We start from the raw sequence: 27138 nt of genomic DNA, 5'->3' as shown, positions 1-27138 counted from the left end.
AAAATGCACTGAACTCCGGCCATTCCTCAGTCGTTTCCAGCTGCAGGTCGCCATTTTTCCCACATGAGGTCGCTGTTTCAACTGCTTTGGTGCTCGTGATCCTTGAAGATATGCTGGGTGATCAGCAGTCAGGACAACAAGATAACAGCACAGCAGGGATCATTATTTTTAACAACTGGGACTGCGGCGACGGCGACGGATATCACAACTACGTCTGGATTTGTCCTCTGCGTTATCACGACAGGGAAACACGCCTTTGATTAAATCAGTTTTTTTTGATGGAGAAAAGGACCTGCTTGGGATTTGGAACTCCTGTGGAATAACGTCCAGCTATCCTCGCTAACATGCGACTCTGCGTCTGAAATAGCACCAGAACGGGACCCCTGGATGTACCTAGCAGCATAGACACACACACACGAAGGAGTCCAGTGCGTACAGACAACCGCGTACCCTAATGTTGCCAAAGCTATGCGGCGCTTTCGTTTTGCGGAGCTACCCGGTTAGCTAGCTAGCTCGTCGGCTCGTTGGTGCTGCTGCAAGCCGGGGACGCGGCCCTTAAGGTCGGCGTGCGCGCTCACGCCATGCCGGTGGTCGGAAGGGCCTTACTGGCAGTGGCAGTTTCCCTCAGCTATCTTCGGCTAGATGTAGCGGGGCCCCGAAAGTTCCACGTATTAGATTAGTCGCAGGGATATTTTGTGTTTAAATTTGAAAACAGCCATGCGATACAACTGAAAACAAAACATACGGAGAGGATTGGTTAGATCGGAGCATCTTCTGCAAGCTCCACATGTAAACAAGCCTGGCAAGTGTGTGTGTGTGTGTGAGAGAGAGAGAGTCTGTGGTTGAAGGCTAGCACTAAATATTCGAGTTAATCCTTTGTTGTCTGTAACACTAGTTCTAGGTGTTAAAGTTGAGCTCCGAGTGATTCCGTTCAATTCAGTAATGGGCTTAAAAGTCGTGGATGTTGTTGATCTGCAGCGCTGTCAGACATATCAGCCATTCATTCATGATTGATGACCCTTGAGGAAGCAGACTGTCTGCCATCCATTTCCACCACAGCGAAACCACAACGTGAAGCCACTAACACTTTCTGTGCCTCCAATGTTGTTGGGGGCACATTTTCAGGTAAATAACAGAGCATTTTTTTTTAGAGGGGCGTAGTTTGTTTCAACAGCACTTCACTTTTAAAGTCCCCACTGACCTCACTGGAACTCCCTACAGTGTATGGGAACATGAGGGACTGTCTGTTTGATCTGAACCAGCACCCAAGGAGCTTCAAGGACTGATCAAAGCCCAACAGAGAGCCCCATTGTGTGGACTACCAACTGAACGGGGAAAGAGATGGTGATGATAAGAGAGGCCCAGTGACTGTGTTTGATCCCACCAGGAAGCAGAGGAGTGCAGACATGAGCCTCCGCCAGCCCACATCCACCCTGGACAGGTACGAGCCTGCCGTCCTCTACGTCCAGACGGGGGTCCTGGTATTGGCATCTTATCTCGGGTGCCTTGCGTGAAAATGCAGTGCTCTCTTTTTGTATCAGACCGAGGTCCGGTTTGGCTGAGGGAAAAACAGGTCAGACAGGTTGACTTTAGGGATGGTGAAACAGCCTCCCGGAAGAAGAGGGGGCACATTGTGTAGACATGTCAATAGTTTTACCGCCTCCTTTCATTTGCCCTCCCAGTCTGCACCCTACACCCCCGTGTCCTGCCGTGGATTTTTGCCTTTTTAATGTCTTTCCATCACCTGCGCTGTGTTTCTGATCACCTTTGTCTTAATCATGTGTGTTTCCTGTCTCTCTCACTGTTCACTGTTTTCCCCGGTGTGTTCTTATGCTTTCATCCAATGCTTCCCACTACCTTCTTTGTGTGTCATGTGACAGCAAGGTGGCCAGTGAAAAACACACCCACCTATTCAGGTAGGACTACTGCCCAGCAGTGAATGCTCGTGTTTGGGTGTGTGCGGACGATAGTGATGCCCACAGATTGTACCAGGAATGCATATTTGTAAAAATGACACAAAAGTTGACTCTTCCACAGAGTCAAATATATCCATTTTTAAATATGTACAATTATGCGAGCGGCAGGTCACACACAAGTAACACCTGTGTGGATATTCTCTTAGTCTACATTGGCGGTCTCCAGTGCCACTCTTTGACATCTATTGTCTCCAACTTTTTAAGCTCTACTCTAAAACATCTCACTCGAATGGCTCAGTCACATCTTCAGTATGACATTAGGACTGGATAATGCCAGGTAAGGAGCCATTCATTTTATTGAGGTATATTTGAACAGGCTTGTATCTAAAAGTTGATGGACAGCAACTTTTCCAGACTGGAGTTGGAGACTACTGGCTTAGATCATTTGAAAGAATGAGATCGTTGTCATTGGATCTTGTTGAGCTTTTAGGAATGAAGGTACGCTTTTGGTAGGTTGATAATTTTTGCTCCTGTTGGCTGAAGTGAAATGCACTAGCATTTTTCATTCTCTATTCTGATATGACTCGATGATCATTCGGCTTTCTTTAGGGCTGCTGAATGTCTCTCAAATTTACCTTCATCGTGACACCGGTGTGTGCAATGATAATGTCACAAAAGGCTGTTTGGACTGCTGTAATTGTTGGCTAATAGATTTTGTTAAGAACTTGTATTTCACATTCCTTCTAGATTCCACACCTGACAAAAACGAGTCTCCGATATGTTAACAATAACAGAGTTTTGGGAGCACACACGAAAAAGCCAGATACTGTAGCTAAAAGGATGAAAATGTCAGGAAAATCGTACTTAAATAGTTGAATAGTATTTTAGGTTGACTAGACCCACTGTAGTTACTATATAAAGAAGGATACTGGATCAAAAGGTGCCTAAAACAAAGCCTTCATCCAAGTCTTCACTGCACAAACACAACGTATTTTTTACATAAGACAAAACAAACTTAAAAGAAACTTTTCAGCAAGACAAAGCAGCTTGTTAAAAAGTCCAATAATTCTTTAATATTGATTAAAAAGTCCTAGACCCACTGGCAGATTATTACTTATAACCAGACATTTGTCCTCTTCTGCTCTCTGCCCGCAATCAGGTCGGTATGTTAGTTTTCCACTGATTACGTGATTGGACATTGCACAGCTGCTGCTGCTTCCTACTGTCTTACGTCGGTCCCTTCAGAAAAATAAACACTGAGATCCCCCCTCTACCCCCACCTCGGCTCAGTCATTAAACATTAAATTGTCCCAATAACTCTTCCAATATGCGGGGGAAGTGCACACAGCCTGCAGTCGTGTTTTTAAATGCTCTCTGTGAACCTTGACCCTTAAACATGTGTATACGCTGTTCTTTTCATCACTTTTAAACTGAAAGTCCTGACTGCTCTCGAGTGTTTGCAATCCGGAGGAAAGGGTCTGGTTTGAAAAAGCTTTCCCTCTTCTGGCCTGTTCAAGTCTCCATGTTTGTTGTTCTGAATCTGTTTCTCTGTGTTTCCTTCTTTTTCGTCATGCTTCGCTTTCAGCCCTTTTGCTGCTTGGTGAGTTGTTTGTGCCCACTGTTTTCTTGTTGGTGTCTGTGTTCAAATCTCATGTGAGATCTTCTTTGCATTGTGTCTCTTCCTTCACTTGCTGCTTCTCATTGCAAGGTTTGCTTTGTACTTTGTGGTCTGCTCCAGTCTCTTCTCATTTTTCTCTTGTTTATCGGTTCTCATTACCTCCAGACTTCTGTCTTTTACTCTAAATTGGTGTAAATGCTCATTTTTTTGTTGTTTTTTGGTCTTTAAACTCAGGCTCAACAGTTTCACAACTGGCGATTCGGAGCGCAGAGCCCCTGCCAGCCAACAGAGAGAGGTGACTATAGACGAGAGTTCAAGTAAGTACACGCTTACTACTCAGGCTCGTGAACAATCTCTTGGCTGTAGCACCGTAGTTATTTTCGCCTGTCGAGCTCAACCGTGACTTTCCCCTCGCGGCCAGGTCCTGGTCTGGTCCACAGATGTGTGGTGGTGCAGAAGGACCAGCTCGGTTTCGGCTTCACCGTCTGCGGAGAGAGAGTCAAGCTTGTGCAGAACGTCCGACCAGGTGAGAATTATTTTTAAGGATATCCTAGTGCTTCATGCGGATTCACTACCACAGCATATCTAGGTGTATATATATCAAGAAATATATACATCATCTATGTATGTTCAGAATGAAAACAAAGATTACCTAGCTAAAACATTTATCGTGTTGTTTCTAAGTGAATCAGTCTGGTGTTTTAGAGTCTTGTGCTTTCGGTTTTGTTTCATTAGTTCAGCTCGATTCAGAGAAGCAGAGAGCAGCGATTTGACAAGGAAGTGGAATCACAAGTTTCACCTCACCCTTCTCCTTTCCCTGTTATCGTCCTGCTGGCTTTCTCACAAGTTTGGTTAGGCAACAAAGTCCACTGCTCGGGATTGTTTTCCCAGCTCTGAACTCTACTGCCTCCCTCTTCAGGGAAGAAAAAAAAATACAGGAGTTGCTGCAGACATTCAGCCAACTTCACCAAGCCCAGGAAAGATACAAAATGGATCGATTTTTAGTACCTAAAGCTGGATGGAGTAGGGAGACAGAGTCTAAGTCAAGCAAAAAATCATTTAAAATAAGGGAAGGATGACCATAATTATGTAAAGTTTGGATATTCATGAGCTGGATCTGAAGACTGACAGCGTTGTCAAGGTTATTTCTCAAACACTTCGAAAACACCCGCTCCATGCCATTGATGTCGCTTTCACAGTAGAGTTGCTTTAAACGAACCAAAGTGTTGACCAAACATGCACCCTGGTGCAGTTGGTTTACAATGGGAAACAAAACACTTTTATATTCAGGGAAACCAAAGAGAGGACATGATGGGTCTTATTGTTACGGCTGACACACAAAACGAGGATCTGAAAACGTTTAAATCCTGGCAATGACTCCATCTGCATCAGGACACACCCCTGGCTTACTGATGTTACTGGGAAGTGGCTTTACACAGCTCCCCAAATGGACAGGTGGTGTAACTGCAGGATGCTGTCCTGGAAGTAGGGGTGGACCATACGGACTTTTAAGTTTTCATCACGATATTCTGTGGCACTTTTACGAGATGACAATAAAAGTGACTATTTATTCCTCCTTTGTCAGGGAACTGTATGACTGTGATTGCGTGTCACATCAATTATAAACCCACAGGCACAAACAGTGCTCTTGAGAATTGTTCCCATTTGCTCACAGTAACTTCATTTAATCATGTTTTTAAGTGTATTGACATTTACTAACCTCTTATTGAACAAGCAGTCGAGAAAATGGTAACTAACAATTCCAGCAATACTGATGGTTTTGGATGGTTTTAAACATTGTTAATTTGGAATTTATTGTTAAAGCGATAAATCTAAATTATCGCCATAAGAAATTTACCACGATAAATGTTAATCGCCCAGCTTCGATTGAAAATTTGGATTACTTTCACAACTTCAACATGAAAGTGAACCAAAAACAAAAATACACCTAGTAGATCTGGACTAAAACTGAGAGACACATGATTTACTGTTTCCCTTCGAAAAATAACAGACATGCGAATGCAAATTACACTCATTTGGATCCCACAGTCTTTTTACTCTCTGCAAAGTCCGGTGGACTGTGTGTGTTGTTACGGGAACTGACGGTCTGACAGGACAACCCCACCGCTTCCCCGTTTTCCGACCATCACATTTGCCGCGCTAAGACAGCGAGAGGGTTAAATAAGCTTTATAGTTTTTTGTTGTCATTTGAGGTCATTTGACCTACGACCTCCTATAGTTTCTATTCATTGCTTGACTTGCATGCTTGATCTCCATTTTAGGTGGCGCTGCAGTCAAAGCTGGGGTCCATGAGGGGGACCGGATCATCAAGGTTTGCATTTCTCCGTCTGAAACTTGTTTTTTTTTTTTTCAATCTGGAAGTGTTTTGAGATTTTTTTTCTTTGTGTGGACTTTGCCTCTCAGGTGAATGGTTCACCGGTCTCCACCATGACTCACCAGGAAGTGGTAAAGCTCATAAAATGTGAGTTTGACCAGCTCCGCCGGATTGGTGTTCGCAGACTCAGGTTTTATTAAAGCCGTCCTGTTGTCCTGCAGCCGGACCGCACGTCGCCCTAACACTACAAGGACCGCCCACGTCTGCCACCTCCGTGCCCTTGGAGCCTCTCCCTTCAGACCCTACGCCCAATCAGAGGTCTTCCCTGGCTGGGGAGGGTCCGCCCCCTCCTCCTCCACCTCTACCCTCCGGACTGGGCAGCACCCCATCACAAAGAATCACTGGACCCAAACCGCTACAGGTGAGGGGAAAACCTTTAAAAGTCCCTTTTGAATTACATTTGTTGGTTTAAAAAAATTTGTCAAACATTCTTTTTTTTTGTCTAAAATGGCTGCTGAATGTATTCGTAGGATCCAGAAGTGCAAAAACATGCAAGTCAGATACTCAGGAAAATGTTGGAGCAGGAAGAGGCTGAACTCCAGGTAGGAATTCTGACACAGAAAAATCCATTTAATTGTTTAAAGTCACAACATTTGCGGCTTTAAGCTGCTTGTTTCTGCAGGACTTCATGGAGGAATTTTCGAAGAACCCGTCGCCGTCGCTGGAGGAGCGGATCGAGAGCGCCAAGAGGAGAGCTCACCAAGTCCGGGTCAAGATTCAGAATCAGGTCAGCAGAAAAGAAGCAGCGAAAACAAAAAGAAAAGGTTAAGTAACAAGCTATACCAGGATGGGATGACTACGTCGATTACTTTGTTTCCTTTTCTTCTTCTGTCTTTTTCCTCCTCAGGAGGGAACGGGATCAGAATCTGTCACAAACTACATCCAAGCAGGAGAAGGTTTGTCTGCTTTTAAATGATTAAGTCAATGTAAAACTTTAATTAAAATAAAAAAATCAATATAAAAAATAAGAAAACAGACCAAATTGATTTCCCATTTTAATATATTTATTTTGTTTAGAAAAATTTTAGATTAGTGTGAGAGGATCAGGAAACCATAAGACCTTGAATTTTCCTCCTGGTACGTTTGAACAAATGTAGGACTGCATGCTGATGGGCATAAATATTTAGTTTATCATTTTTTTCAGTTTTAAATTTTTATTGTCTGTTCAAAATCAATGAATTAATCTCAGAAATTTTCTAGAAAGAAACTTCCAGCAAATTTTTGACTTTTGAAGCTCAGAAATTTCCCAAGTTTTTTTTGTAGAAAATTAGATTAATCTCAATTTCTCTTTTTTCTTTTTTTTATTGAAGGAAATTTTCTCCTCCTTTTCTTTTCTATTTCTTTTTTTCTCTTTCTACCTGTAATGTAGAAAGAGAGAAGCATCTACATCCCTACCTTGTTAGGGATACAGATGCTTGCCAGACTTCAGATTTGCACAAAGAGAGATGATGTTTTTGCAGGAAGTTGTTACAGATCTTCCTGTTCTTTCACAGGACGGCTGTCGATGGACTCCAGTGAAGGAGACTTGGAGGTAACGCCCTGTTGCTGTGGGTGTGTGCGTGTGCATGTGAATGTCCACTCATCCCGTTCCACTCATCCTGGCTCCCTCTACCCGCCCTCGCTCTCTCTTCCCCTCCCGTTGCCCCCAGGCCTTTGAGAGTCCCAGCTCCTCCCCCTCATTACCCTTCAGGACCCCGTCACCGACGCCAGAACTCGGACACACACACCCTGTCTGACACGGTGAGACAGACACATATTCGCTTCCATTTTTGTTTCCTCTCTCTCATTCATTTATTCATTCATTATTTACTCATTTTTTGCGACAACTGTTGCTCTGTCGTTTTACCGAAACAGGAGCGTTGTCACGCACTCCGTTTGCAACACTTTGATTCACTCGGCTTATTCAAAAAATCTGTGTCACAAAGGAAAAGTAAAAAAAGTGTTTCAGACCGTTTAGGCTTGTCGTTTTCTGTCTAAATGCAATGAATAAATAAAAGCAACTCTTGATGCGTTTTAGAATGCAGAATTAAATTGTTCTTTAATCTGATTCTGTCTCAGGGTGTCAAAGCCCAGATCATCAGCCCTGAGGATGAAGATGAAGATGGTGATGGTTATGCCTTCAATGAGGTGTGTGTGTGTGATTTTTATTATTTTTTTTCTGTTTAATTTTCCCCAAATCACTTGACCGCTTTCATCATGACTTTGCTTTCATTTCTGCCCGTTGATAGATGGACGGTCCCTTCCAGGACATCGAGTTGTTGAAGTCACGGCCGGCACACATGACGGTGTTCATGAGATACGTCTTCAGCCAGCTGCTGGACCCAAACCCTCTGGTCAGTTCAGAGCTAAAGAGATTTGCTCTAATTAACTAATTATATATGACCCTCTCTGGTTCTCTTGGGGCTTTTTTCTGTTCTAAAATGGTTGAAATTTGAGTCAGGAGTATGTGTTCTGGCTCTTTTCTATTAGATGTTGCTTTCTTAATATGCATAAACAGGGATTTAATTTAACATTTTTTCTGTTTTATTCTTGGAGCCAACGTCCGTTTTACTCTTTAAGACGTCAGAAGTAAAGAAAGGTGCATAAAAGGGCAAAAAAGTGATTGCGTTACAGGAACAGTCACCTTGGATACAAAGTACAGAGCAGAAACCAAGAAAAAAGTAGCAAGGTCTCCAACCAACATGTCTCAGATGAAAAACAGGTTGATATGTTAATGTTTCCTGTGAGGAAGAGGAAGGTTGGAGAACAGAATCTTGGGGAGACGTAGTAGTCTGGCACCAAACCCAGGAGCTTAAAAGCTCACTAGCATTAGCCCTGTCTGCTGTAATTAAAGAGCTGTTATGTAAAATGGACATTTTTGAGCTTTACATTATGTCATAATGTCATTCCCTCATCACAAAACATAAATGGAGTGCTGCTGTGACTCTTTCAAGCATGTCTGAGAGCTGCGGTTTCCAAGCTTGTGGCATTTGACTCCCCACTCAACTCCTTCAGACTAGCCAGCAGCAATTAGCAAACCCCTGGTGTCGCCGGACATCTTCAGAGCTCATCAACGGAGCTGCTTCTCAGTGAAACGCCGATGGAAATGTTGTCAAAGGGTTAATAGAGCAGCCATGTTGTGATAACTTCATGAAGCCAAAGTTTCAGAAAGAGTAGCTAGTTTTTAAAGAGACAGAGGCTCAATTTCAAGGCGTTCAATTACAAAGTAAAACTTCTTTCAAGTCATATTTGACGTATGTAACATATTTTTTTTACACAACTGAAGGTAACACAGTGCCATTTTAAGGCACATAAAGTAACAATGTGCCTGGGAAACACATCATCCAAACTGTGATTTAGTTTCTTCCATTCTCCTCCTCCCCTCCACAGCTGTTCTACCTGTCTGTAGAGGCGTATTTAGGCTCCTCCCCTAAAGACGCCCGCGCACTCGCGCCTCAGATCTGCTCCCACTTCCTGGATCCTGATGCTGTACGTATCCATGTATCAACTAATGTTTTCTCTGTGATAATAAGAGATTGACAATGGTAATAATGTTGTTTCTTTTTTTTTTTTGTAAAATGTGTAAATAAATGGATCATTAAAATTTTAACCATATTGTCACACCTCCAACTCATTCCAACATTTTTCTCACAGCCCTTGAAAATCAAAGTGCGTGAGGAATTTCTAACAGAAATAGGTAACATTAATAATAATTCATTAATAATCTGTTGTGATGCCAGTTATTTTTGTGCATGCTTTCATATTCTGTCATTAATGTTTGTTTAACGTCAGAGAACCGCCTTCACGCCCAGGAGGACATCAGAGGGCCTCTGTCTGAGCTGCAGCAGCAGGTTCTGCCGGACATCCAGGACCAGATTCAAGACTACAGGTGCGTCATTCGAGGATGCTGCAGTCCGAAACTCAACACCGTTTTCCGTCCATCATGTCTGCTCTGACTGAGTTCAAGCTCTACAGAGTGTTTGTTTTGTTGCTTTCGATCAATGCTACAGAGTGGTCGTTGATCATGACCCTCACTAAACGTTCGGTGAGAACAAGAGCGGTTGCAAAAACGCTGGAGGTACAAGTCTGAGTCTGAAGGGCATGAATTCAAACCCTGCAGATTCTTTGTCGGACTCAGGCTTTGAACTTCGTCTAGTTCCACTGTCTATCTAAAGGTTTAGTAACATTTAAACCTTCGGAAAAATTCAGAGAAATGCAACAGTCATGCCAACTTTAACAAAGGTGAAAAAAAATATCTTTTTAGATATAATTCTGCTTCTTAACATTTCAACTCTACTCCTTCTCTAAAGACTGAGAAGGAATAGATGGAGAGAAGTAACAAAGCCAGCTTGATGTAATGGGCACAAAGCCGGGTTTGCAGTTTTTGCTATGCTTGATTGTAATGCAACAAGACCCCAAAACTCCCCCATGTTTAGATATTGTGTTTTTCAGCCTTAAATTTTCTTTAAAGTGGCATTAAAAAGATCTTGTGGAATCTGAGGCCGGCAGACTCTCTGCCTCAGTTGCTTTTGTAACTGGATCTTCAAGCTTGTGTGTGACGCTCATTTACTGCAAGTTGTAAAACCGCTACATGTATAGGATTCTGTTTTCTGTTTCCTGGTAAAGAAACTCTTTATTTTATAGCCATTTTTTTCTTGTTTTTGTTTTGTAGCCTTTTGAGTTTGTGTTCATGTCTCCTGGCAGGAACAAGCAGATGATCGGTCTGGGCTCCCTGTTTGGAGAAGGAGATCTGCTTCAGCTGGACGGAGACCCCCTGAAGGAGAAGCATGTGGTGGACAGACAGGTCGCCGCTCTCTGGGAGATTCTGTGAGTCATGAGGCTGCCTTCACGAATGGCGGTCCGTGGTTTTCCACTTTGATCGGCTCACTTTGACGTTGAGAAATCCTTTTTAAAGAGAGCGAGAAAAAAAAGACGCTTTTCTCTTGGGAGCTGAAGTTGATTTTCTGTCTCTGCAGCAGATCCACCTGCTCAGGTGTTTATTGAGTTCTATAAAATAGTTAATCACAAAGCAGCAGCAGCAAAATGAGCATAGCAAAGGTCGTTGCTCCAGACGTAAAGCCTGAAAGCCATGTGACACTTGCGCTTTCGGCTTTTTACACACACCGTCAGATTCTCTGTCACATGACTGAGACTTGCAGGGCTTCTGTTTCTGACGCCTGTGGATGTAGCTGAACCGCTGCAGATCCAATCAGTAACCTTTTTTTGGTTCTGTTTTTTTCCCCGTTCCAGATCAAAGCATGAAGAGGACAGAAGGTAAATTTGCGTTTAACGGCTATGCGACACTTAAACAGCTTTAAGTCTCTTCATCGGCCTCATCGCGCGGCTCTCTCTCCTTTCACTGTAGCTCTCCTCTGGCCTCGGCTGTCCTCCTCTACCTGCGACACTCCGGCATCAAGCTCAGAGACTCCAAGGTCTTCCTCGGCCTGAGCACGGAGAAGGACAAGTGGCTGGCTTTTCTAAAACCCAAAAAGGTAAAGTCAGGGCCGGATTCCTATCTGCGCTGGTAAAAATGAATAAACAAATAAGCGTCTGATTCGAGAAAAGCAGTCGCTGCTGCACACGTAGTTCATTTTTAACCACGGAAGAAGCGAGTTTTTTCTTGTTTTTATAGCTTTGGCCCCTGAAATTTAATGGATGTCTTAACTTGAAAGCCTTGAAAACTCCAAGCTGTTTGGTTTTCAATAAGCGCTGAACTCTGGTCTCAGTCAGCAGAGTGTTTATGTGCACTGCAGAAACACAAAATCCCACCGAGGATTTTTGATCTGGTTTCTAGCTCAAATATCTTAGTACACTTCAAATAAGACGAAACTAACCGAAAAGTAACGTTTTAGCACAGTGTAGAAGTTTGTTTTAAGTCAGCAATCCCTCAATATTGATGAAGAAGTCCGAGTTGGCACATTATTGAGCTGAAAACAAAATATAAGACCATCTTAGGGCAAAATCTAAGCTTTAAAAAATTGCAACTTTTTGAAAAAAAGATGCTGTAATATCAATAATTTTAGTTCTGCAACATCCTGGAAGGACTGGATGGGGATTAGCACAAATTGGCCCTATATATTCAAAATCATGCAGGTTCTATAACATGTACAAAAAAAATTTAATGAATTTAGTGTTCCACTTATCACCTGAAAGTTTCACCTGTGAGGTCTGAATAAACGGTATGAGCAACCGATATGTCTAAATACCAAATAGTTTTCTCTTAAATTGCTTGTTCAGTTGCCGGTTGTAGCCTTCCTTCTGCAGTCACAGCATCCACAAAGAAGGGTGTTAAAGTAGGCATGACTCGGCGCTTTCTCACGGTGCGTTCACTGCCCGGAAAAAGGCTGGAGTTTATTAGAGTATCAGTTTAATATTAAACCATGAACAATATGAATTTTATCTGTGAACAACAGCACACTTTGCAACTTGTTTTCCTTTTGTTTTCCGTGTTTTTCTAGAATCCTATTGGAATATCAGTTCTTTTTGCCGTCTTTATCCCTTTTAACATCATGTAACACGAATGTGAAACATGATACATGAGACTGCTTCGAACTGGTTATGGTTTTTTTCAATGTTTACGCTCAAGAAAGACGGGGGAAAAAATCCCTCACTGAAGTTTTTGCCGTTTTAGTACAGATTTTGAGCAGCCGGATGTAGAAAAGAAAAAATATGTTTACAATCAATTTTTCTTATGGCAGACAAGCAGCACGAAGAAAGAGAAAGATGGAGAGGATAAGAAGAAAAACCCCATCCTGAAGTACATCGGCAAACCCCGGAGCACATCTCAGTCCAGTAAAGAAACACACACACACACACACACACACACACACACACACACACACACACACACACACACACACACACACACACACACACACACACTATATGAAGTGAACCTCATATAAATATGAGATCGTCTTTACAGCAAATGATTCATTAAAATGATCCTGTGACATGTATTTTATACAGAAAAGCAACAAATATTTCTACTAGTAAACAAATAATACATTAACTTATACAGTTGTTTTCCTAAAACTGGAAATATGTTTTATAAAATCGATTTCTGTCTTGAAAAGTGCTGTAGCCTTCTTTCAATCAGCTGACCTGGCAGTGTGCAGCTATAGGTTGCTCTGCTGATCTGTGTTCTATAAAGTTTTAATATCTTGTTATTTTTAATTGTTTGCAATAACTAGTGATAGAAAACACCCTGAAACTCTCCTTTCCACTGTTCATGTCCAATCATAATAATTTCATTTTGGTTTTTGTTCACCATGTTGTTTCACTTTTTTTTATTTTCCTCTCTCTAATAATTATTAATTGACTCATGATTTAATTGTTTCTTTTTCGGCTCATTTTTGGTTTTGTAGCATTCCACGTCCGTTGTCACCCACAGAAGGTACATTATTATTTTTTTCCCTCTTGTGTATAATTTCACTTTTGCTTTTTCAATGAAAAATCTGTTCTTCATCAGTTGATTATGAGGTGGCACTTACTGTAGACTTAATTCCAAACCTAGTTTCTGTCTTTTTGTTGTTTTGTCGTCGTGCTGAACCGAGATGTGTTTTGCAGTGCGTTCCGGCAGCGTGAGGAACATCATTCAGCAGTTCGAGAACCACACAGCTTCCAGGAGAGGAGGACGGGGATGCTGTGGACCCCCAGAGGTTGTCCTCCAGCAGCCTGGGAGAGGAAGGCATGGACAGGTGACTGTCCCAAAATGAATTACCTAAAATCAAGGCATTAATATGAGAATAAATGTTAGTCACAGGTCTTAAATTTGGTCATGGAAGGCTATTTTAATTTTTTTTTTTCTCAGCTGACTATTCTGTCAGGCAAAAGTTTGAGTAGCACACAGGCTACCAGCAGCTATCTGCTAATGTTCCCTTGCTAGCTTAAATTTTGTAGTGGCAGGACTATTTGATCTAGTTTTGTTTTTTTCTTATTCAGGGGACTTTTCTGTTAGGTGAAAGTTTGAGTCGCATGCAAACTTCTTCATTGCATTCTGTGACTCAAGATAGTCAGGCTAAAAGCAGCTAGCAGCTAATATACTGTTGCTAGCTTAAATTTAGTCATGGCAGGAGTATTTAATGTAGGTTAATTTTTGTTGTCAGACTAATTTTGTCAGGAAAAAACTTTGATTCACACGCAAACATCTTCATTACAGTCTAAGTCTAGGTGGTCAGATAGGCTAATGATAGCTAGCTGCTATGATTAAATTTTGTTGTGGCAGGTGTATTTAATGTAGTTTTATTTTCTCGCTGGTCTTTTCTGTCAGGTAAAAGTTTACATCTTCATGGCATTGTGACTCAAGGCGATCAGGATTAGCTAGCTCCTTAGCCAGCTAGCATTAGAGTTTTTGTGAACCTTGATGGTAGTGCAGCACAATTCCTCACCATCATATTTTTTCTGTTTAAATTTCATTCAAGATGGCATTACAAAGGACTTAATTTTAACTTGCTGAGACCGGCATGTACCTTGACGTTTCCTGGTTTTCTCTCGCAGTCCCACGGTCTTGGTGCGTCTGGGGCGCAGCGGGTCGCTAAAGGCTCAGGGTGAAGACCGCCGGCGGGCACTGTCTCCAGCGGGGACTCGGTGCCCCGCTCTCGCAGCGACGTGGACATGGAGGACTGCGAGGAGAGGGACCAACCGGGCCTCCGGCTGCTCCAGCACAGCGCCTCGTCATCCGCGTCCAGCAACTCCGCTAGGTAAGGATTCTCGCAGTCAGACTTCTTCTGTAGTCTTTTTTTTCCAGTTAGCAGCTCTGAGTCCAGGGTCTCGCTCAACAGCCGCTCACATTCCCCTGATCTGGGTAGCTTCTTCCTCACGCCATCTCTATTTCCACTCTCCCACACTCAGGTCTCTTGAGAACCCTACACCCCATTCACCCCTCGGTCCAGACGCAGGTGAGTCAGGATTAACAAAGGATCACCCAGAATGAGGGAAATTAGGAGCCCAGAGGAAGAAATGGGGGCATTTTTGTTCATAATGGCCATCATGGCTTTAAGTCATGGTTGACTCTGGAAATATGAATCATTTCAAATAATTGTCTTCCTGTTCTTCTCTTCATCCACGTTGTTTTCTTGTTGTTCCTCCACTGTCATTTCTCGAACCCCATCTTGACTACCCTACAGGAGTGTGGACTCACAGCTGGCCCTGCTGCCAGACGCCGCGGTGCTGGAGGACGAGGTGTGTGACGGTCAGAACTGGAGGGACACGGTTCCTCCTGAGCTCCTGGCGACCCTCAGCCCCAGGGAAGTGGAGCGGCAGGCCGTCATTTACGGTACGGTTGGGCGTTCACCGAGATTTACGACAAAAAGATGTATGGTCAGGAATTTATTTGTCATTTTTGACTTCCCTTGTTTCAAACAGAGCTGTTCACCACTGAGGTGTCCCACCTTCGGACCTTACGGGTTCTTGACAAGGTTTTTTACCGGAAGATGAGATCTGTGCTGAACTCAGAGGAGCTGGCCTGCATCTTCCCAAACCTGCCTCAGGTCTACGAACTCCACGGTCAGTCGGGGTGTCAAAGTGTCGTCAGGCTACAGTGCTAGAGATATTTTTATGGAACGGAAAACTCTCATATAGTCACAGTTTTATCACAGTACTATTTTAGAAATACAAAATTATCTATAGGACTCGAAGCCATTTGTAAGAAAACGTCTGGAAATGACACCTTTTTGGATATTTAATCTCACTTTAACAGTCAGCGTTAGTGTTGTACTTACTAGAACTGAACCAAACTACTGAATAAATTATCTCACATGTTACAAGCTGTTTGTAGAGCAACTTTTCTAAAATGCAAAGTCTTCAATTTCAAGTCTGTAACAAGTGACATGTTCTTGTGTCTCAAATGTTCTGCAAAAGGTTGCAACTGCAAATTGCAAAGCAGTAAAACAGTGATTGAAATGACTGATCAGTCATTTAAGAATAGGCATTTAACCTTAGCGCGAGAACATATCAAAAATTACACATCAAATCACAGTCAAGGTACATTCTGCTAAAGATGCTATAAAGTCTGATGAAGTAACTGGTTCACCTATGATGTTTCTGCTGGAGAGCTTTTCATCAGCTGCTCCTACATGCTAAAATAATTAAATTCTATGTTGTTCTGATCCAAAAATTATTTTGTTACACATGAATACACACATGCGACTACTGTAAGATGTGCTGCTTCTTCTAATAGTTTTCATCTGAAGCAGTTTGCTGAGACGCTAGGTTAACGTTAGCGCGTCTACTTTCTGTTTTGATAGGACTCATTGATATTCCGATTTGTAATACATTTCTATGCGTTTCCAGTTAAGACAGAAAACGTTCTTCTCCACTTAATAATCTCAGCGTTTAGCCTCGAACAGTGTAACGTTTAACTACTGTTTCAGCTGCTCTCTGCAGAGTTTTTAACTACATCTAGAGACGACTGTGGAGTCAGTTTTATGCTTCGCTGTGACTAAATGTCCATGCTGTATTTCTGCCCTGATGTTGATGTTTTTTTTTTCTACCTACTTAGCGAGTCTTTGTGAGGAGATGAAGAAGCGAAGAGAGAGCCCCATCGTTCAGAACATCGGAGACGTCATGCTGGCCAAGGTGAGCCACTCCTGCTGTGTTTACGAAACTCTCCTGGGACTTAAGCTGAACTAAGACAGATTATTTTAATAACAAACACTCCAAGCATACAGGTTTAGCATCCTTTTTTTCTCTTCCAAAAGTGGCCGCTGAGTTATGCTCCCTTTGAAATACCAGGGGATTTCAAATGGGAATCTGCTGATCTTTCCTTTTCACTGACCTAACCCTGCTTTTCAGGTTGAAGGCGCAGCTGGGAACGAGTTCCAGGAGCAGGCGTCGCAGCTGTGCTGCCAGCAGACTCAGGCTCTGGAGCTCATCAAGAACAAAAAACGGAAGGATCAACGCTTCGCCCAAATCATCCAGGTCCGCACGCCCACTGACTCCAGAACAACTGGAAAAAACCTGTCTTGATCCTCAGACATGATTTAATGCTTTAAGAAAACATAAAGAAAGACTGAGGTTTGCTTTCGCTGACGTTTTTGCTGACATGTCTCCGGCTCAGGAGTGTGAGGCGAGTCCTCAGTGTCGGAGGCTGCAGCTCAAAGACCTGCTGGTGTCTGAGATGCTGAGACTCACCAAGTATCCTCTGCTGCTGGACAAGATCATCAAATACACAGAGGGTGAGGGAGACTCAGTGGAAATAATCTGCGACTCTAAAAGGAAGTCGAAAACAGTCGTACTAGCATTTACTTATAAAGAGTTATCTTACCTGCAGTTGTATGAAGATAACGACTTAATTTACCTGCTGTTTTCTCAAGATAAGTTGATTTGATGGAAAAAAAATGTGTTACATTTTTGGGAAAAAGTTGATGCGAGTACATTCACTCTCAGCTTCCATTGAAACCTGCTCATATCTAGTTTCTTGTTTGTTTTTCTGCAGGCGGGTCATCGGACCTCCCGTCGCTGCAGCGCGCCCAAGCTTGTTGCCGAGGCATTCTGAAGGCAGTCAACGAGGACGTGAGGGAGACGGAGCATCGTCAGCGCCTCAGTCAGTACCAGCGCCGGCTGGACGTCGCGCCGCAGTTGAAGGTGGCGCCAAACGTTTTTAATGCACCGCCCTGGTAGCGTCCTCCGTTCATCAAGCTCCGTTTAAAGCTTCTTCTTTCCTCACAGAGTCTGGACCTCACCGCGAAGAGAATGATTCACGAAGGTCCTCTCGTCTGGAAGATCGGCAAAGACAAGCAGATAGGTCGGTATTCCTCCCGCCGATCGGCTGACGTCGGCCGTGGCGTTCGCTTCATCTCGTGTCTGCGCTCGTTCCTCAGAGATCCAAGCGCTGCTGCTGTCGGACTGCCTGGTCCTCCTCCAAAAAGGCCCCGACGACCGGCTGCTGCTCCGTTATCCGTCCCGCTGGATGGGAGGAGGAGGAGTGGTCATCGCCGACAACAAGACCTCCTTCAGTCCCCTGGTGAAGCTGGACTCGCTGCTCGTCCGCTCCGTGGCTACGGGTACGGTCTTCGCTAAAGTTTGGACGTCCTTTACTTTTCCCTGTCTTTTTTTTATGACAACTTTTGGGTACTTTTTTTTTTTTCTAGACAAAAAAGCGCTGTACATCATCAGCACCAAAGAGACGCAGATTTACGAGCTGGCGGCGGGGTCGCCGTCTGAGAAAGACACGTGAGCAGATTTTTTTTTCTGTTCAAGAAGACACGACATCCTTCTTCTGTCCACCTGTAGAAGTCACATTTTGCTTCACTCTGTCTAGGTGGTCCGCTAACCTTTTTGCTATTTGATTCACAGCTGGAAGGATTTACTTGAAAAGACCATCAAAGCTTTAGATCCACAGAGCAATCACGGATCACTTCCTGTGTCGTGAGTATATATGTCGAGAATAAGAAACCAGGGAAAAAAACAGTCCTTCATGTTCCTAGTTTTAGTTAAATCGCATGTACATGTATTCATTCGGTATGTGTATTGTTTTGTCCAGTTCTTCCAGCCTACGCAGCAGTTCACCAGCCTTAACTGAAGGTAAAATATCTTGATGGAGAAGGGAACAAAATCTTTTAATATGGTGTTTTCCTGCTATTCTTACAATCTCAGATGAACGGCAACACTTAAAACACATTAGTGTAGCTGTTTTAGTTAAAAAAGAAACCCAGAAAAAAACAATTTCAACTGGTTGGCACCTAGAGTTCCGACTACATTTGTTTCTAGGGACAAATACCGTAGAAAAAGTTCACATTAAAATGCTAATTTCTTTAAAAAAAATTTATTTGTTTCTAATCCACCAGTCCGTTCTGCAGAGGAGCAGTCGGAGTTTATCGGGAGCCACGGCACCGCTGACGACGGCATGCTGGGTGACCATCTCGCCGACCAACCTGAAGCCAACAGCAGCGAAGAGGAGCGGCAGCGGGCGTGGCCGAAGCGGCTCTGCACGACGGTGGGGAGAAATCGGGACGCAACACAGTCAGGAAGCAGCATTTTTAGTTGATGTTGGCCTTGCTGTCGATTCTCCTCCAGTGGAAACGCTGCGGCGGCTCCTGCTGCCGGACGTGGACGAGGACCGGAGGAGCCACGATACGGACGACACCCCCACCAACACCATGAGCAACGGGAACGCCGACAGACGACGGCAGGACTCCCTGGAGACCGTCCTGGACCTCTGCCTGAGTGAGCCGCGGCCCAGGCAGCCGGAGGCTCCGCCCCCAGAAAGCAGGCAGACCAGCGCCAAGGTGGTCCGGCGAGGTAAACGGATCGCAGGGAGGACGAACGTCCACTCCGATCTCTTAATCCTCACTTGCTGATGATCAAACCGAAGGCGACGTTTGTCTTTGAAATCTGGGTGTCTTTGCATGTTTCCTTTCAACTTGTGATTATAATTTTCTTTCTCTCTCTCTTTTTTTATCATTTGCTTGCAACAACAAAACCCCCCACAAAACTTGCTTCTTATTCCTCCCCTTCTTTCACCCTTTCACACACTTTTCCTTCACACACACATCTATCCTCTGCGTAGCTGTGGTTGCGGGTGCTCCTCCTCCTCCTCCTTCTCCTTCTGCCCTGATGGCACCGCCGGCGATGTTAGCCTCCCCTCCGATCTGTCGTCACAGTCTAGAGGCGAGGCCGACACGCAGGGTAATGGAGACCGAACCTGCTTCAGTTGTCATGAGACCACTCTCAAACATAACCAAATATAACCTTTGACTCGGGCGATGGCGGTCGAGCTAAAGTCGCTTTTGCGCTCTCTTAGGGAACCTCTTCTACCTGGTGATGCCGATAGACCAAGGAGAGAGCGTCACCGACGACCTCCCTGACCCTCCTACACCCACCGCCAGCCACTTTCCTCAACCTCCACAGGACGTGTCGTCATCACAGACTCAACCGGATGAGGAAAAAGAAGAAGAAGAAGTAGTGGCGGCCAGCTGCCCGGAGTTCATCCAATCAGATTCAGAAACTATGCAAACGGAGGTAGAGTTGGAGGAAGGCGATAATGACAATGACGGTGAGGATGAGGAAACGGGCCCAGCGGCACAACAGAGTCACGTGATCAGAAACGCGGATGAGATTTTTCTCACCATCGAGGGCTTGATGAGCAAGTTGCACAAGCTGAAGGTGAGTTTTGCTTCTTCTGTTGCCCCTGTGGAGGAACCAAGACGATCCGGTTCAAACGGCAGCGTTCAGAAGCTCAAACTTTTTCAGTTTACAACCAAAACATTGAGAATTGAACTGGTTGGGTTGGATTGCATTTAGGTGAGGTTGAACACATTCACCGATTAAGCTTTTTGTTGTAGAAACAGTTTTTTTTTGCCTCTGCCTTAATTTAAAATTTGCCCAAATTTTGTCATTTGCAGCAAAGAAATAAATAAAAGTTAAAGTATATGCTGAGATTTCAGGATATGCTGTAATCTGAGGAGTACTATATTGGGTTATTAGGATGAAATATGATTTTCATAATCTCAGTGTAGAAAATCTTGGGACAGTGTTGACATAGGAAAATAAATTCCATTTAAACTGTATTTTAGCGAGACATAAACTTTATAGTGCGGGACCAGAGACGTGTCGTAACATTTCAAGGCTTACATGAGTTTTAAGTTGGACAAATTCTTCTTGAGGGACATTAATTTTTACAGATTTTCCTTGTCAGTTGCAATCGAACTCAGAGTAATATTACCAGTGTTGCTGTAGGGATTTTAGTTAGCAAAATCTGAAAACTTGACCTCATAATGACCTACTGCTAAATGTATCTCATGCAACTCCCCCAATAGCTAGAATTAAACTATTGTATTGACAATAAATACCAGTAATATAAGTTAAGTTGAAAATATATGAAAGATAATGCAGTCTGAAAGTTCTTTAACTTCCTCATGTTGGAATTTCTTCTTCTCTGTGTAACGAATGAATGTGATTCTGTTTAGATTTTGGGTTCGTTTGCAGAAAGGCACTTAAGAACAGTCCCCGATGTTTGCGTTGAGTATTGATGTTTCGATTCCTTTGCAGGAAATCGAGAAGGCCCATCACAAGCTGCTAGACTCTCTCAGAGATCCCTCCCTGAGCCAGGAGTCGGAGGACCAGCCGTGTTGCTCTGCAACCGTCTCCAGGACGCCGTCCATGGACCGCAGCTCAGGAGACGGTTTGTGAGCGCCATTATTTAAATGTTTGGCCTATTTTTCTTCTTTAAAACTTATTGCTCTGCATATCTAAGCTTTTTTTTTTTTTTTTTGTGGTTGTGTTTGCACCTAAACAGGTAAGGAGGGAAACCCGGGAGATCTCAGAATCCTCTCAACCGGATTCTGAGTGGATTCGCTCGCTGTCGACTGATCTCCACACGCGTCTGTAGGCTGAACACTAAAACGGCCGGCGGACCTAAACACACATCTCATTTTACAATGGGAGACGGCACGATGGAGATAGATTATTATTTTCCAAGGATGGAAGTCTGGAGAGAGTGAGAGACAGAGAGAGAGAGAGAGAGAAATGGGAAGAAAAAACAGACAGAAGAAGGAAGTTTGAAGAACTTGAAGTTTTTGGGGGAGAAAAAAAATGACCAAGTTGGATTCTTGTGAAGGAAAAAAAAAGAGACTTTTTACGTTGTGTTTTGTAGACCTGGTTGAAGAAGCGGAGCAGAGAAGTGTTGAAATGTTAATGTAAGGAAATGTTCCTAGGGACCCGTCACCCCAGCACTTTACCCATAATGCATCTCTCCCCCCAAACACAGCGCTCCCCAGTCGCGTTCGGACCCGACCGGGGAGCAAGACGACAGTATGTTTCACGGCCGAAGGACTGTGTCTGAGTAATTCAGGTCTTTTTTTTTTTTTTTTTTTTTTTACTTATTGCACTGCGTAAGGAAAACCATAAGTCACATGAACACAAGGACCACTCAACTCACTAAATCACTGTGGAAAACCCTTTGGTTTCAGCTTTCAGTGAAGCTACAGGAAGGTAAAACTGTTGCATTATTTCACTTTTTTTTTTTTTTTTTTTTTGCTTTGTGGAAACACTACTGCTCCATTTACTACTGAAGAAACAAAAAGCAAGTAGGTTTTAATTTTCTTGCTTCCACGGCGTAAAGGGATCTCCGCAGACTCACACAGCTGCTCACATCATGCCAGGTTGCATTATTCGGGGAGGTTTATATTCATGTGTCATAACCAAATTTTGGCACCGTCGGTGTTGTATCCTACGTCTGGAGTTTGGTTTAAACATGAGGGAAAACTTTGAGTTGTTCATACTGCGGTAAAGTCGAGTGTAAAGTTGTTAGGGAGAAGCTTGGGAAAAAGCTTTGGGAGAAAAAAACTATTTTTTTATCTTCCAGTAAATACACTTGGTTTTGTGCATGTTAGCCTGTTAGCTTAAATCTGGAAGAAGTCACATGTAAAAGAAATTTGAGAAAAAAAATAACAAAATACACCCGTGAGTACCTCAGAAGCTCACTTGTTTACTTTATACAGATAATAACCCAACGCATCATAATGTGGTAGTTACTGTTAGCTGTGAATTTCAGTACATTTTCAACAGAACTTGCTCAATGCTTTGCGTTAGCGGCGTGGTTCTGGTTTTGTGAAGTAGGGTTCTGCGCAGTCGGTACTTGATGCAGACTGAAAACAAGCCTTTTGGGTTTTCATATTTTTGATAAGTCATTGGTAGCAGATCAACTATTGCACTTGCAAATGTCAAACGCAAAAGTAGCAGCTGTTTAGGTGTGAGCAACAACCGCTACATTTTTGAGATTCTGGTTTTTATATTATGGCGGGAATTTACTTTAGTCTACATCCATCTTTGATTAGTGTTTGGATCGTATGTGACCCAGCTGCAGGTCGGATACTGACCACTCATAACTGCTTCACATAACCCCCACTGAAAAGGGAAAAAAATGGCTGACATTTTTCTACACAATTATACAAATATCAAGCTTGAAGCAGTGATGATTACCAGCATAATTATTATTTTTATTTGTTTATAATTTTTCCATTTTTTGGCGTGTAACTAATACAAGTTTGAGCAACCTCCTGCTAAAACGTTTCCTCATATTAGCATTTCACATCAAATTACACTTTCGCCATTTTCACCCATTTTGGTCTATCCTACTTCCGGAAAACCACAAAAAAAAGACATTTCATACCCATATAACTAAAACTATATATCGTTTTATTTATACATAATCTTAAAAATGATCAAGTCAAAGAGGGTACGAACTGACACAGTCAGTAAATGGAAGTGGGGTGCATAACTAAAATTAAAAACTTAGGAAATGGCGAAGAGGCCAAGCGACAAGCACACGTCAGCATGTAGCATCTAGCTACATCCAAGTAAAATCCGACGTTAGCATTTAGCATCAAGCTACATCCAAGTAAAATCCGACGTTAGCATTTAGCATCAAGCTACATCCAAGTAAAATCCGATGTTAGCATTTAGCACCAAGCTACATCCAAGTAAAATCTGACATTAGCATGTAGCATCAAGCTAACGGTGAGCTTGCTGAAGATTTATGTTGTTTACCTTTATATGCCTGGTGTAAAGACAAAAACTATTCCTGGAGCTCCCTTTGGAGTTTTTTGTTTTGTTGTTATTTTAATTTTATTTAATATATGTAAATAAAATTAAATTAGTTTGGTACTGGGTGAGACCTGAACGCAACATCAAGAGACGCTAAATCCAAGTGCTTTTCTCCTTTATTATTTTAATCAAATCTCACTAATACATGCTACATATTCTTTTCTTACTAATTTATATTTTTTCTTTACATTTCTCACAGAGGTTTATCCAAAACTCACTGGAAGGGTTTATTTCTGAGCTGTTATTATTATTGGAAGTGATTTGCATCTTCCAAACAGACACTGCAGCGTCCTCCAGTGTGTTGTCAGAAATTGGTTTCCTTTCTGGTGGCGTTTACACTCTCTGAAGGAAGAACAGGAAGGTGGTAGCATGTGTATACATATATGAAATGAAGCTGAAATAGAAAATTAAAAAAAGAGAGACAGAGACAAATTTTTATTGCAGCTGATCCTGAAAAAACTTGCAAACGGAAATGTTGGAAAGTGATTTACCAAAGTGAGGTGTTGAAGGGAAAAAATTTTTTTTACTTACCATTTTTGGCTGCTGGGGATTTTTTTTTCTCTCTCCAGCGTCACATACCAGCAGTGGGATGTTTTTGTCAGACCTCAGTTTTGAAAATTCAGCACAAAAACACCCCCCCTCAAGAAAAAAAAAAAAAGAAAACCCATGATCCTCGCTGGTCTGAATCAGCTGAATCTGGATCAGTTTCCATCTAAATATCTTTCATTTCGTCTTTTCTCCTCTCTGTCTCTACTACTCAACTAAAGTGGTTGTATTTCCTGTTTCTACCTCTACACTTTGTATCTTCCTTTTCATTGTATTAACTTGTACATTGACATCAATGTTGTGACCCTAACTGGCTGAATTAAAGACAGCTCAAACTGATTACCTTTTTTTTTGAAAAAAAGAATATATGTTGCACAGATAAATTTCCCTGCACAGTGCAAACTACTGTATGCATAAACACATTATTAATTTCCATATCATTGTCTTTATTTGGTCTCATCAGTCATGTGTAATATAGAGAAATCCAAACCACTTCTTTTATTATATTTTTTTCTGTTCTGTAAAGCCTTAGTTCTTGTATTTGATTTTATTTTTGTAGACATGATTTTAATAAAAGGATGTATAATTATTTTCTGTTTTTTTTCCCTTGTTTTGTTTTGAGAGATGGATGAGTTTGTTAGCTGCACAGAAGGCAAGCAGATTTTTGTTTCTGGTTTATGTGTTTTTTGTGAGATTAAAATGATGAAACTGGAAAAAGAACATTCCTTGTGTGAATTCCTTTTTTTCATTGGTTAAAAAAAGGGTTTTCTTTTAATGAAAAAAATATTCCTTATGCTTTTAGTCGGTGCTTTTGCAGTTGGCACATAAAAGAGCTGGGGATGAACTGGGTGATGTGCTCAGCAGAGCAGAAAAGCGTCCATCTTCAACCAACAGTCCAGAAAGAACCGGATATGCACCTTCAAAATAAAACCGAAACGTTTGCGAAGGACACAAGCAAAATTAAAGCTGCAAGCAGCCTCGAGCGGCCCTCGCAGCCAAGCGCCGCTCCGGCCTATTGCCACCGCGGGGTACGAGCAACCGCCGCATCACGCCAGCCACCACAGAAGCTCTCACGCAGTTTTCAGCGCCTCCGCCCGCACCGCGGAAGCTGTTGCTCAGTTTACATCAACGCTGCCCACGTGCTAAGACAGATGTTGTTGCGCAGTTTCTGCGCCCGTCCACCAGGCGGTACGCATCTGTGCGTTCGGCGGCGATCCTTCACGATGCAAAAAAATGTGGTATAGATTCATTGGTTTAGCGAGGAAATATAGTTGGCGGATTAATGTAGGGGCGCAGTGGAGCCAAAATACATTTCAATGCTGTTTTGCTCTTTAGAGGTCAACAAAGTTCATACGTATTCAATTTGGCGCCAGTCCGATGATCCACGTGTCATTTAGAGCCGATCATATGCACATGGCGAAGTAATGCATTTAATCATTTCTACACCCCAATGCGGTTCGGTCAGCAGCCAGCATTCATAGAGTTCATCATGTTATCGTTTTTAGTCAGTATTCACATGATGAAACCCATATAAATTATAGAATAACAGTAAAACATACAGCAGAAAAAACATGTGACTGCCTCTTAAAAGTGTGCGGGGCTACAGTGAGGTCATCAAGTGACCATGGAAATGTGTTCAGGGCTGTTCTCTAGAAAGACAGAGGAAGTGTGATGATGCAGCTGTGATCTTGCATTTGGAAGTCATTTAATGTTGATGTTTCATGGTAAATAGTGAAAGTTTTACACTAAGCCACACCCACATGCTTGATGTGAACTACAACTGAGATGTAAATGCAGTGCAACTTTAACGTTATCGTGAAATGAGTCAGGAAAATGGTGAAGGTTAAGATGTATCAGTTTAATAAACCGCACTGTTCAGTAATAAACCAAGGGCAATGCACATTAAGAGAGCACAGTTAACTTTCAGCACATTAGAACAATAGCACAGGCTGAATCACATCCATTAATTAGGTATTAATCACAGGAAGTGCTGCAACTAAATATTACAACCCAATGGATCGGTAAAAGATACTTAGCATTTTGTCAGAGCTCTTTGAAACGACATTTTAAACATCTTCTATACATAATAACAAACAACTCTGAATTTATGAAACTGGATGTATCACACACACTATTCAGTTTATTGAATTAGTAAACGCTTCGTTAGCATTAAAAACGTTGCAGGCCTCAGGCATTGGGTTAGCATCCTCCTCAGAATAACTGTTCCAAACATGACGGCTTCCAGAACCAGCAGGAAGGAATAAATTACTCACCGCACCGCGAGTTACGACTGTTTAAACGAACAGCAATGGGCTTTTTGCACCTGCCGCGCTGACGTCACAACTGTATACCCGAATGCGGCTCTTTATTCCACTTTCAGAAACTATGACTGCTATAAAAGACAAAGTCGTACTTAAGACACAAATAAAACAATACTATGTACTTTGTTTAAGTTTTCATGGATTTCCAAGCCATCCTCAATTAAGACAGCTTGTAAATATTCGTTGCTACAAGTTAAAGCTACCACTTGAAGCTAACGCCGTACACACCGCTCTAAACACCGTCTTAATGAGCCATTCACAACAAGCATGCAAAAGTAATAAAATGAAATAACACAGAAATCGGCCATATTTTTCTAAAAGTAATAACTCTGAATCTGAAGTCAGCTGAACTAGAACTCCGATACAAGAGTAAGCTCTGTGCTCGTTTTTGTTCTTCATACTTCAAGCAAAAACTCTGAACTGTAATCTGCCCCCCCCTGCCCGCTGCTTTATTGTCGTTAACAATAAACACACGTAATATGCTTGAAAATAAGGCACAAACAGTGTCCGTTAGAATGGCTGAGAAATCTTTAGATAATTAAATAGCAGATTTTTACTAGAAAGCTAGCAGGCTTGTGCTAGCAGTTTAAAGAAAATAAAACTCACCTTCATATCTGTGAATGTATAACGAGGCGAACATCTTAAAACCTTTCTTTGCCTTACTTGTTGGGGTTTCGGATCGATGTACATTATTAATTGTTACCTTGGAAAAACATTTCAGCCGTTTTTTCCGAACGTGTAAGCTGAGGTGCAAATAGCCTACTAAACTTCTCCAACTCCGGTCCAACAGAGCCTTCTTGCTCCAAAGCGTGGTTC

General features: G+C 42.5%; 1 protein-coding gene across 1 annotated transcript; it reads left to right on the top strand.

Moving 5' to 3' along the window:
* Positions 1 to 1392: 1392 nt before the first annotated feature.
* Positions 1393 to 24723, top strand: LOC129355630 (rho guanine nucleotide exchange factor 11-like). Its single transcript, XM_055025220.1, is given in 47 exon segments — positions 1393 to 1441; positions 3502 to 3516; positions 3769 to 3851; positions 3956 to 4060; positions 5817 to 5866; positions 5959 to 6016; positions 6091 to 6290; positions 6400 to 6471; positions 6552 to 6656; positions 6777 to 6825; positions 7423 to 7460; positions 7579 to 7625; positions 7627 to 7669; positions 7988 to 8056; positions 8158 to 8262; positions 9299 to 9397; positions 9563 to 9605; positions 9701 to 9797; positions 10613 to 10735; positions 11159 to 11182; positions 11274 to 11400; positions 12607 to 12700; positions 13478 to 13526; positions 13528 to 13608; positions 14408 to 14469; positions 14472 to 14610; positions 14762 to 14778; positions 14781 to 14808; positions 15037 to 15185; positions 15275 to 15415; positions 16410 to 16486; positions 16703 to 16828; positions 16968 to 17085; positions 17346 to 17494; positions 17579 to 17654; positions 17731 to 17913; positions 18001 to 18082; positions 18206 to 18277; positions 18393 to 18433; positions 18697 to 18810; positions 18813 to 18845; positions 18926 to 19150; positions 19419 to 19448; positions 19451 to 19537; positions 19653 to 20014; positions 20900 to 21032; positions 21147 to 24723. Coding segments are annotated over 47 exon segments (4305 nt in total). The 5' UTR covers positions 1393 to 1406; the 3' UTR covers positions 21197 to 24723.
* Positions 24724 to 27138: the final 2415 nt, after the last annotated feature.

Source organism: Poeciliopsis prolifica, unplaced genomic scaffold (assembly GCF_027474105.1).
Source record: "Poeciliopsis prolifica strain line A6 unplaced genomic scaffold, Auburn_PproV2 SCAFFOLD139, whole genome shotgun sequence".
In the NCBI taxonomy this organism is placed as follows: domain Eukaryota; kingdom Metazoa; phylum Chordata; class Actinopteri; order Cyprinodontiformes; family Poeciliidae; genus Poeciliopsis; species Poeciliopsis prolifica.
The sequence above is the reverse complement of the archived record's forward strand: the minus strand, read 5'-3'. Positions and strand labels throughout refer to the sequence as shown.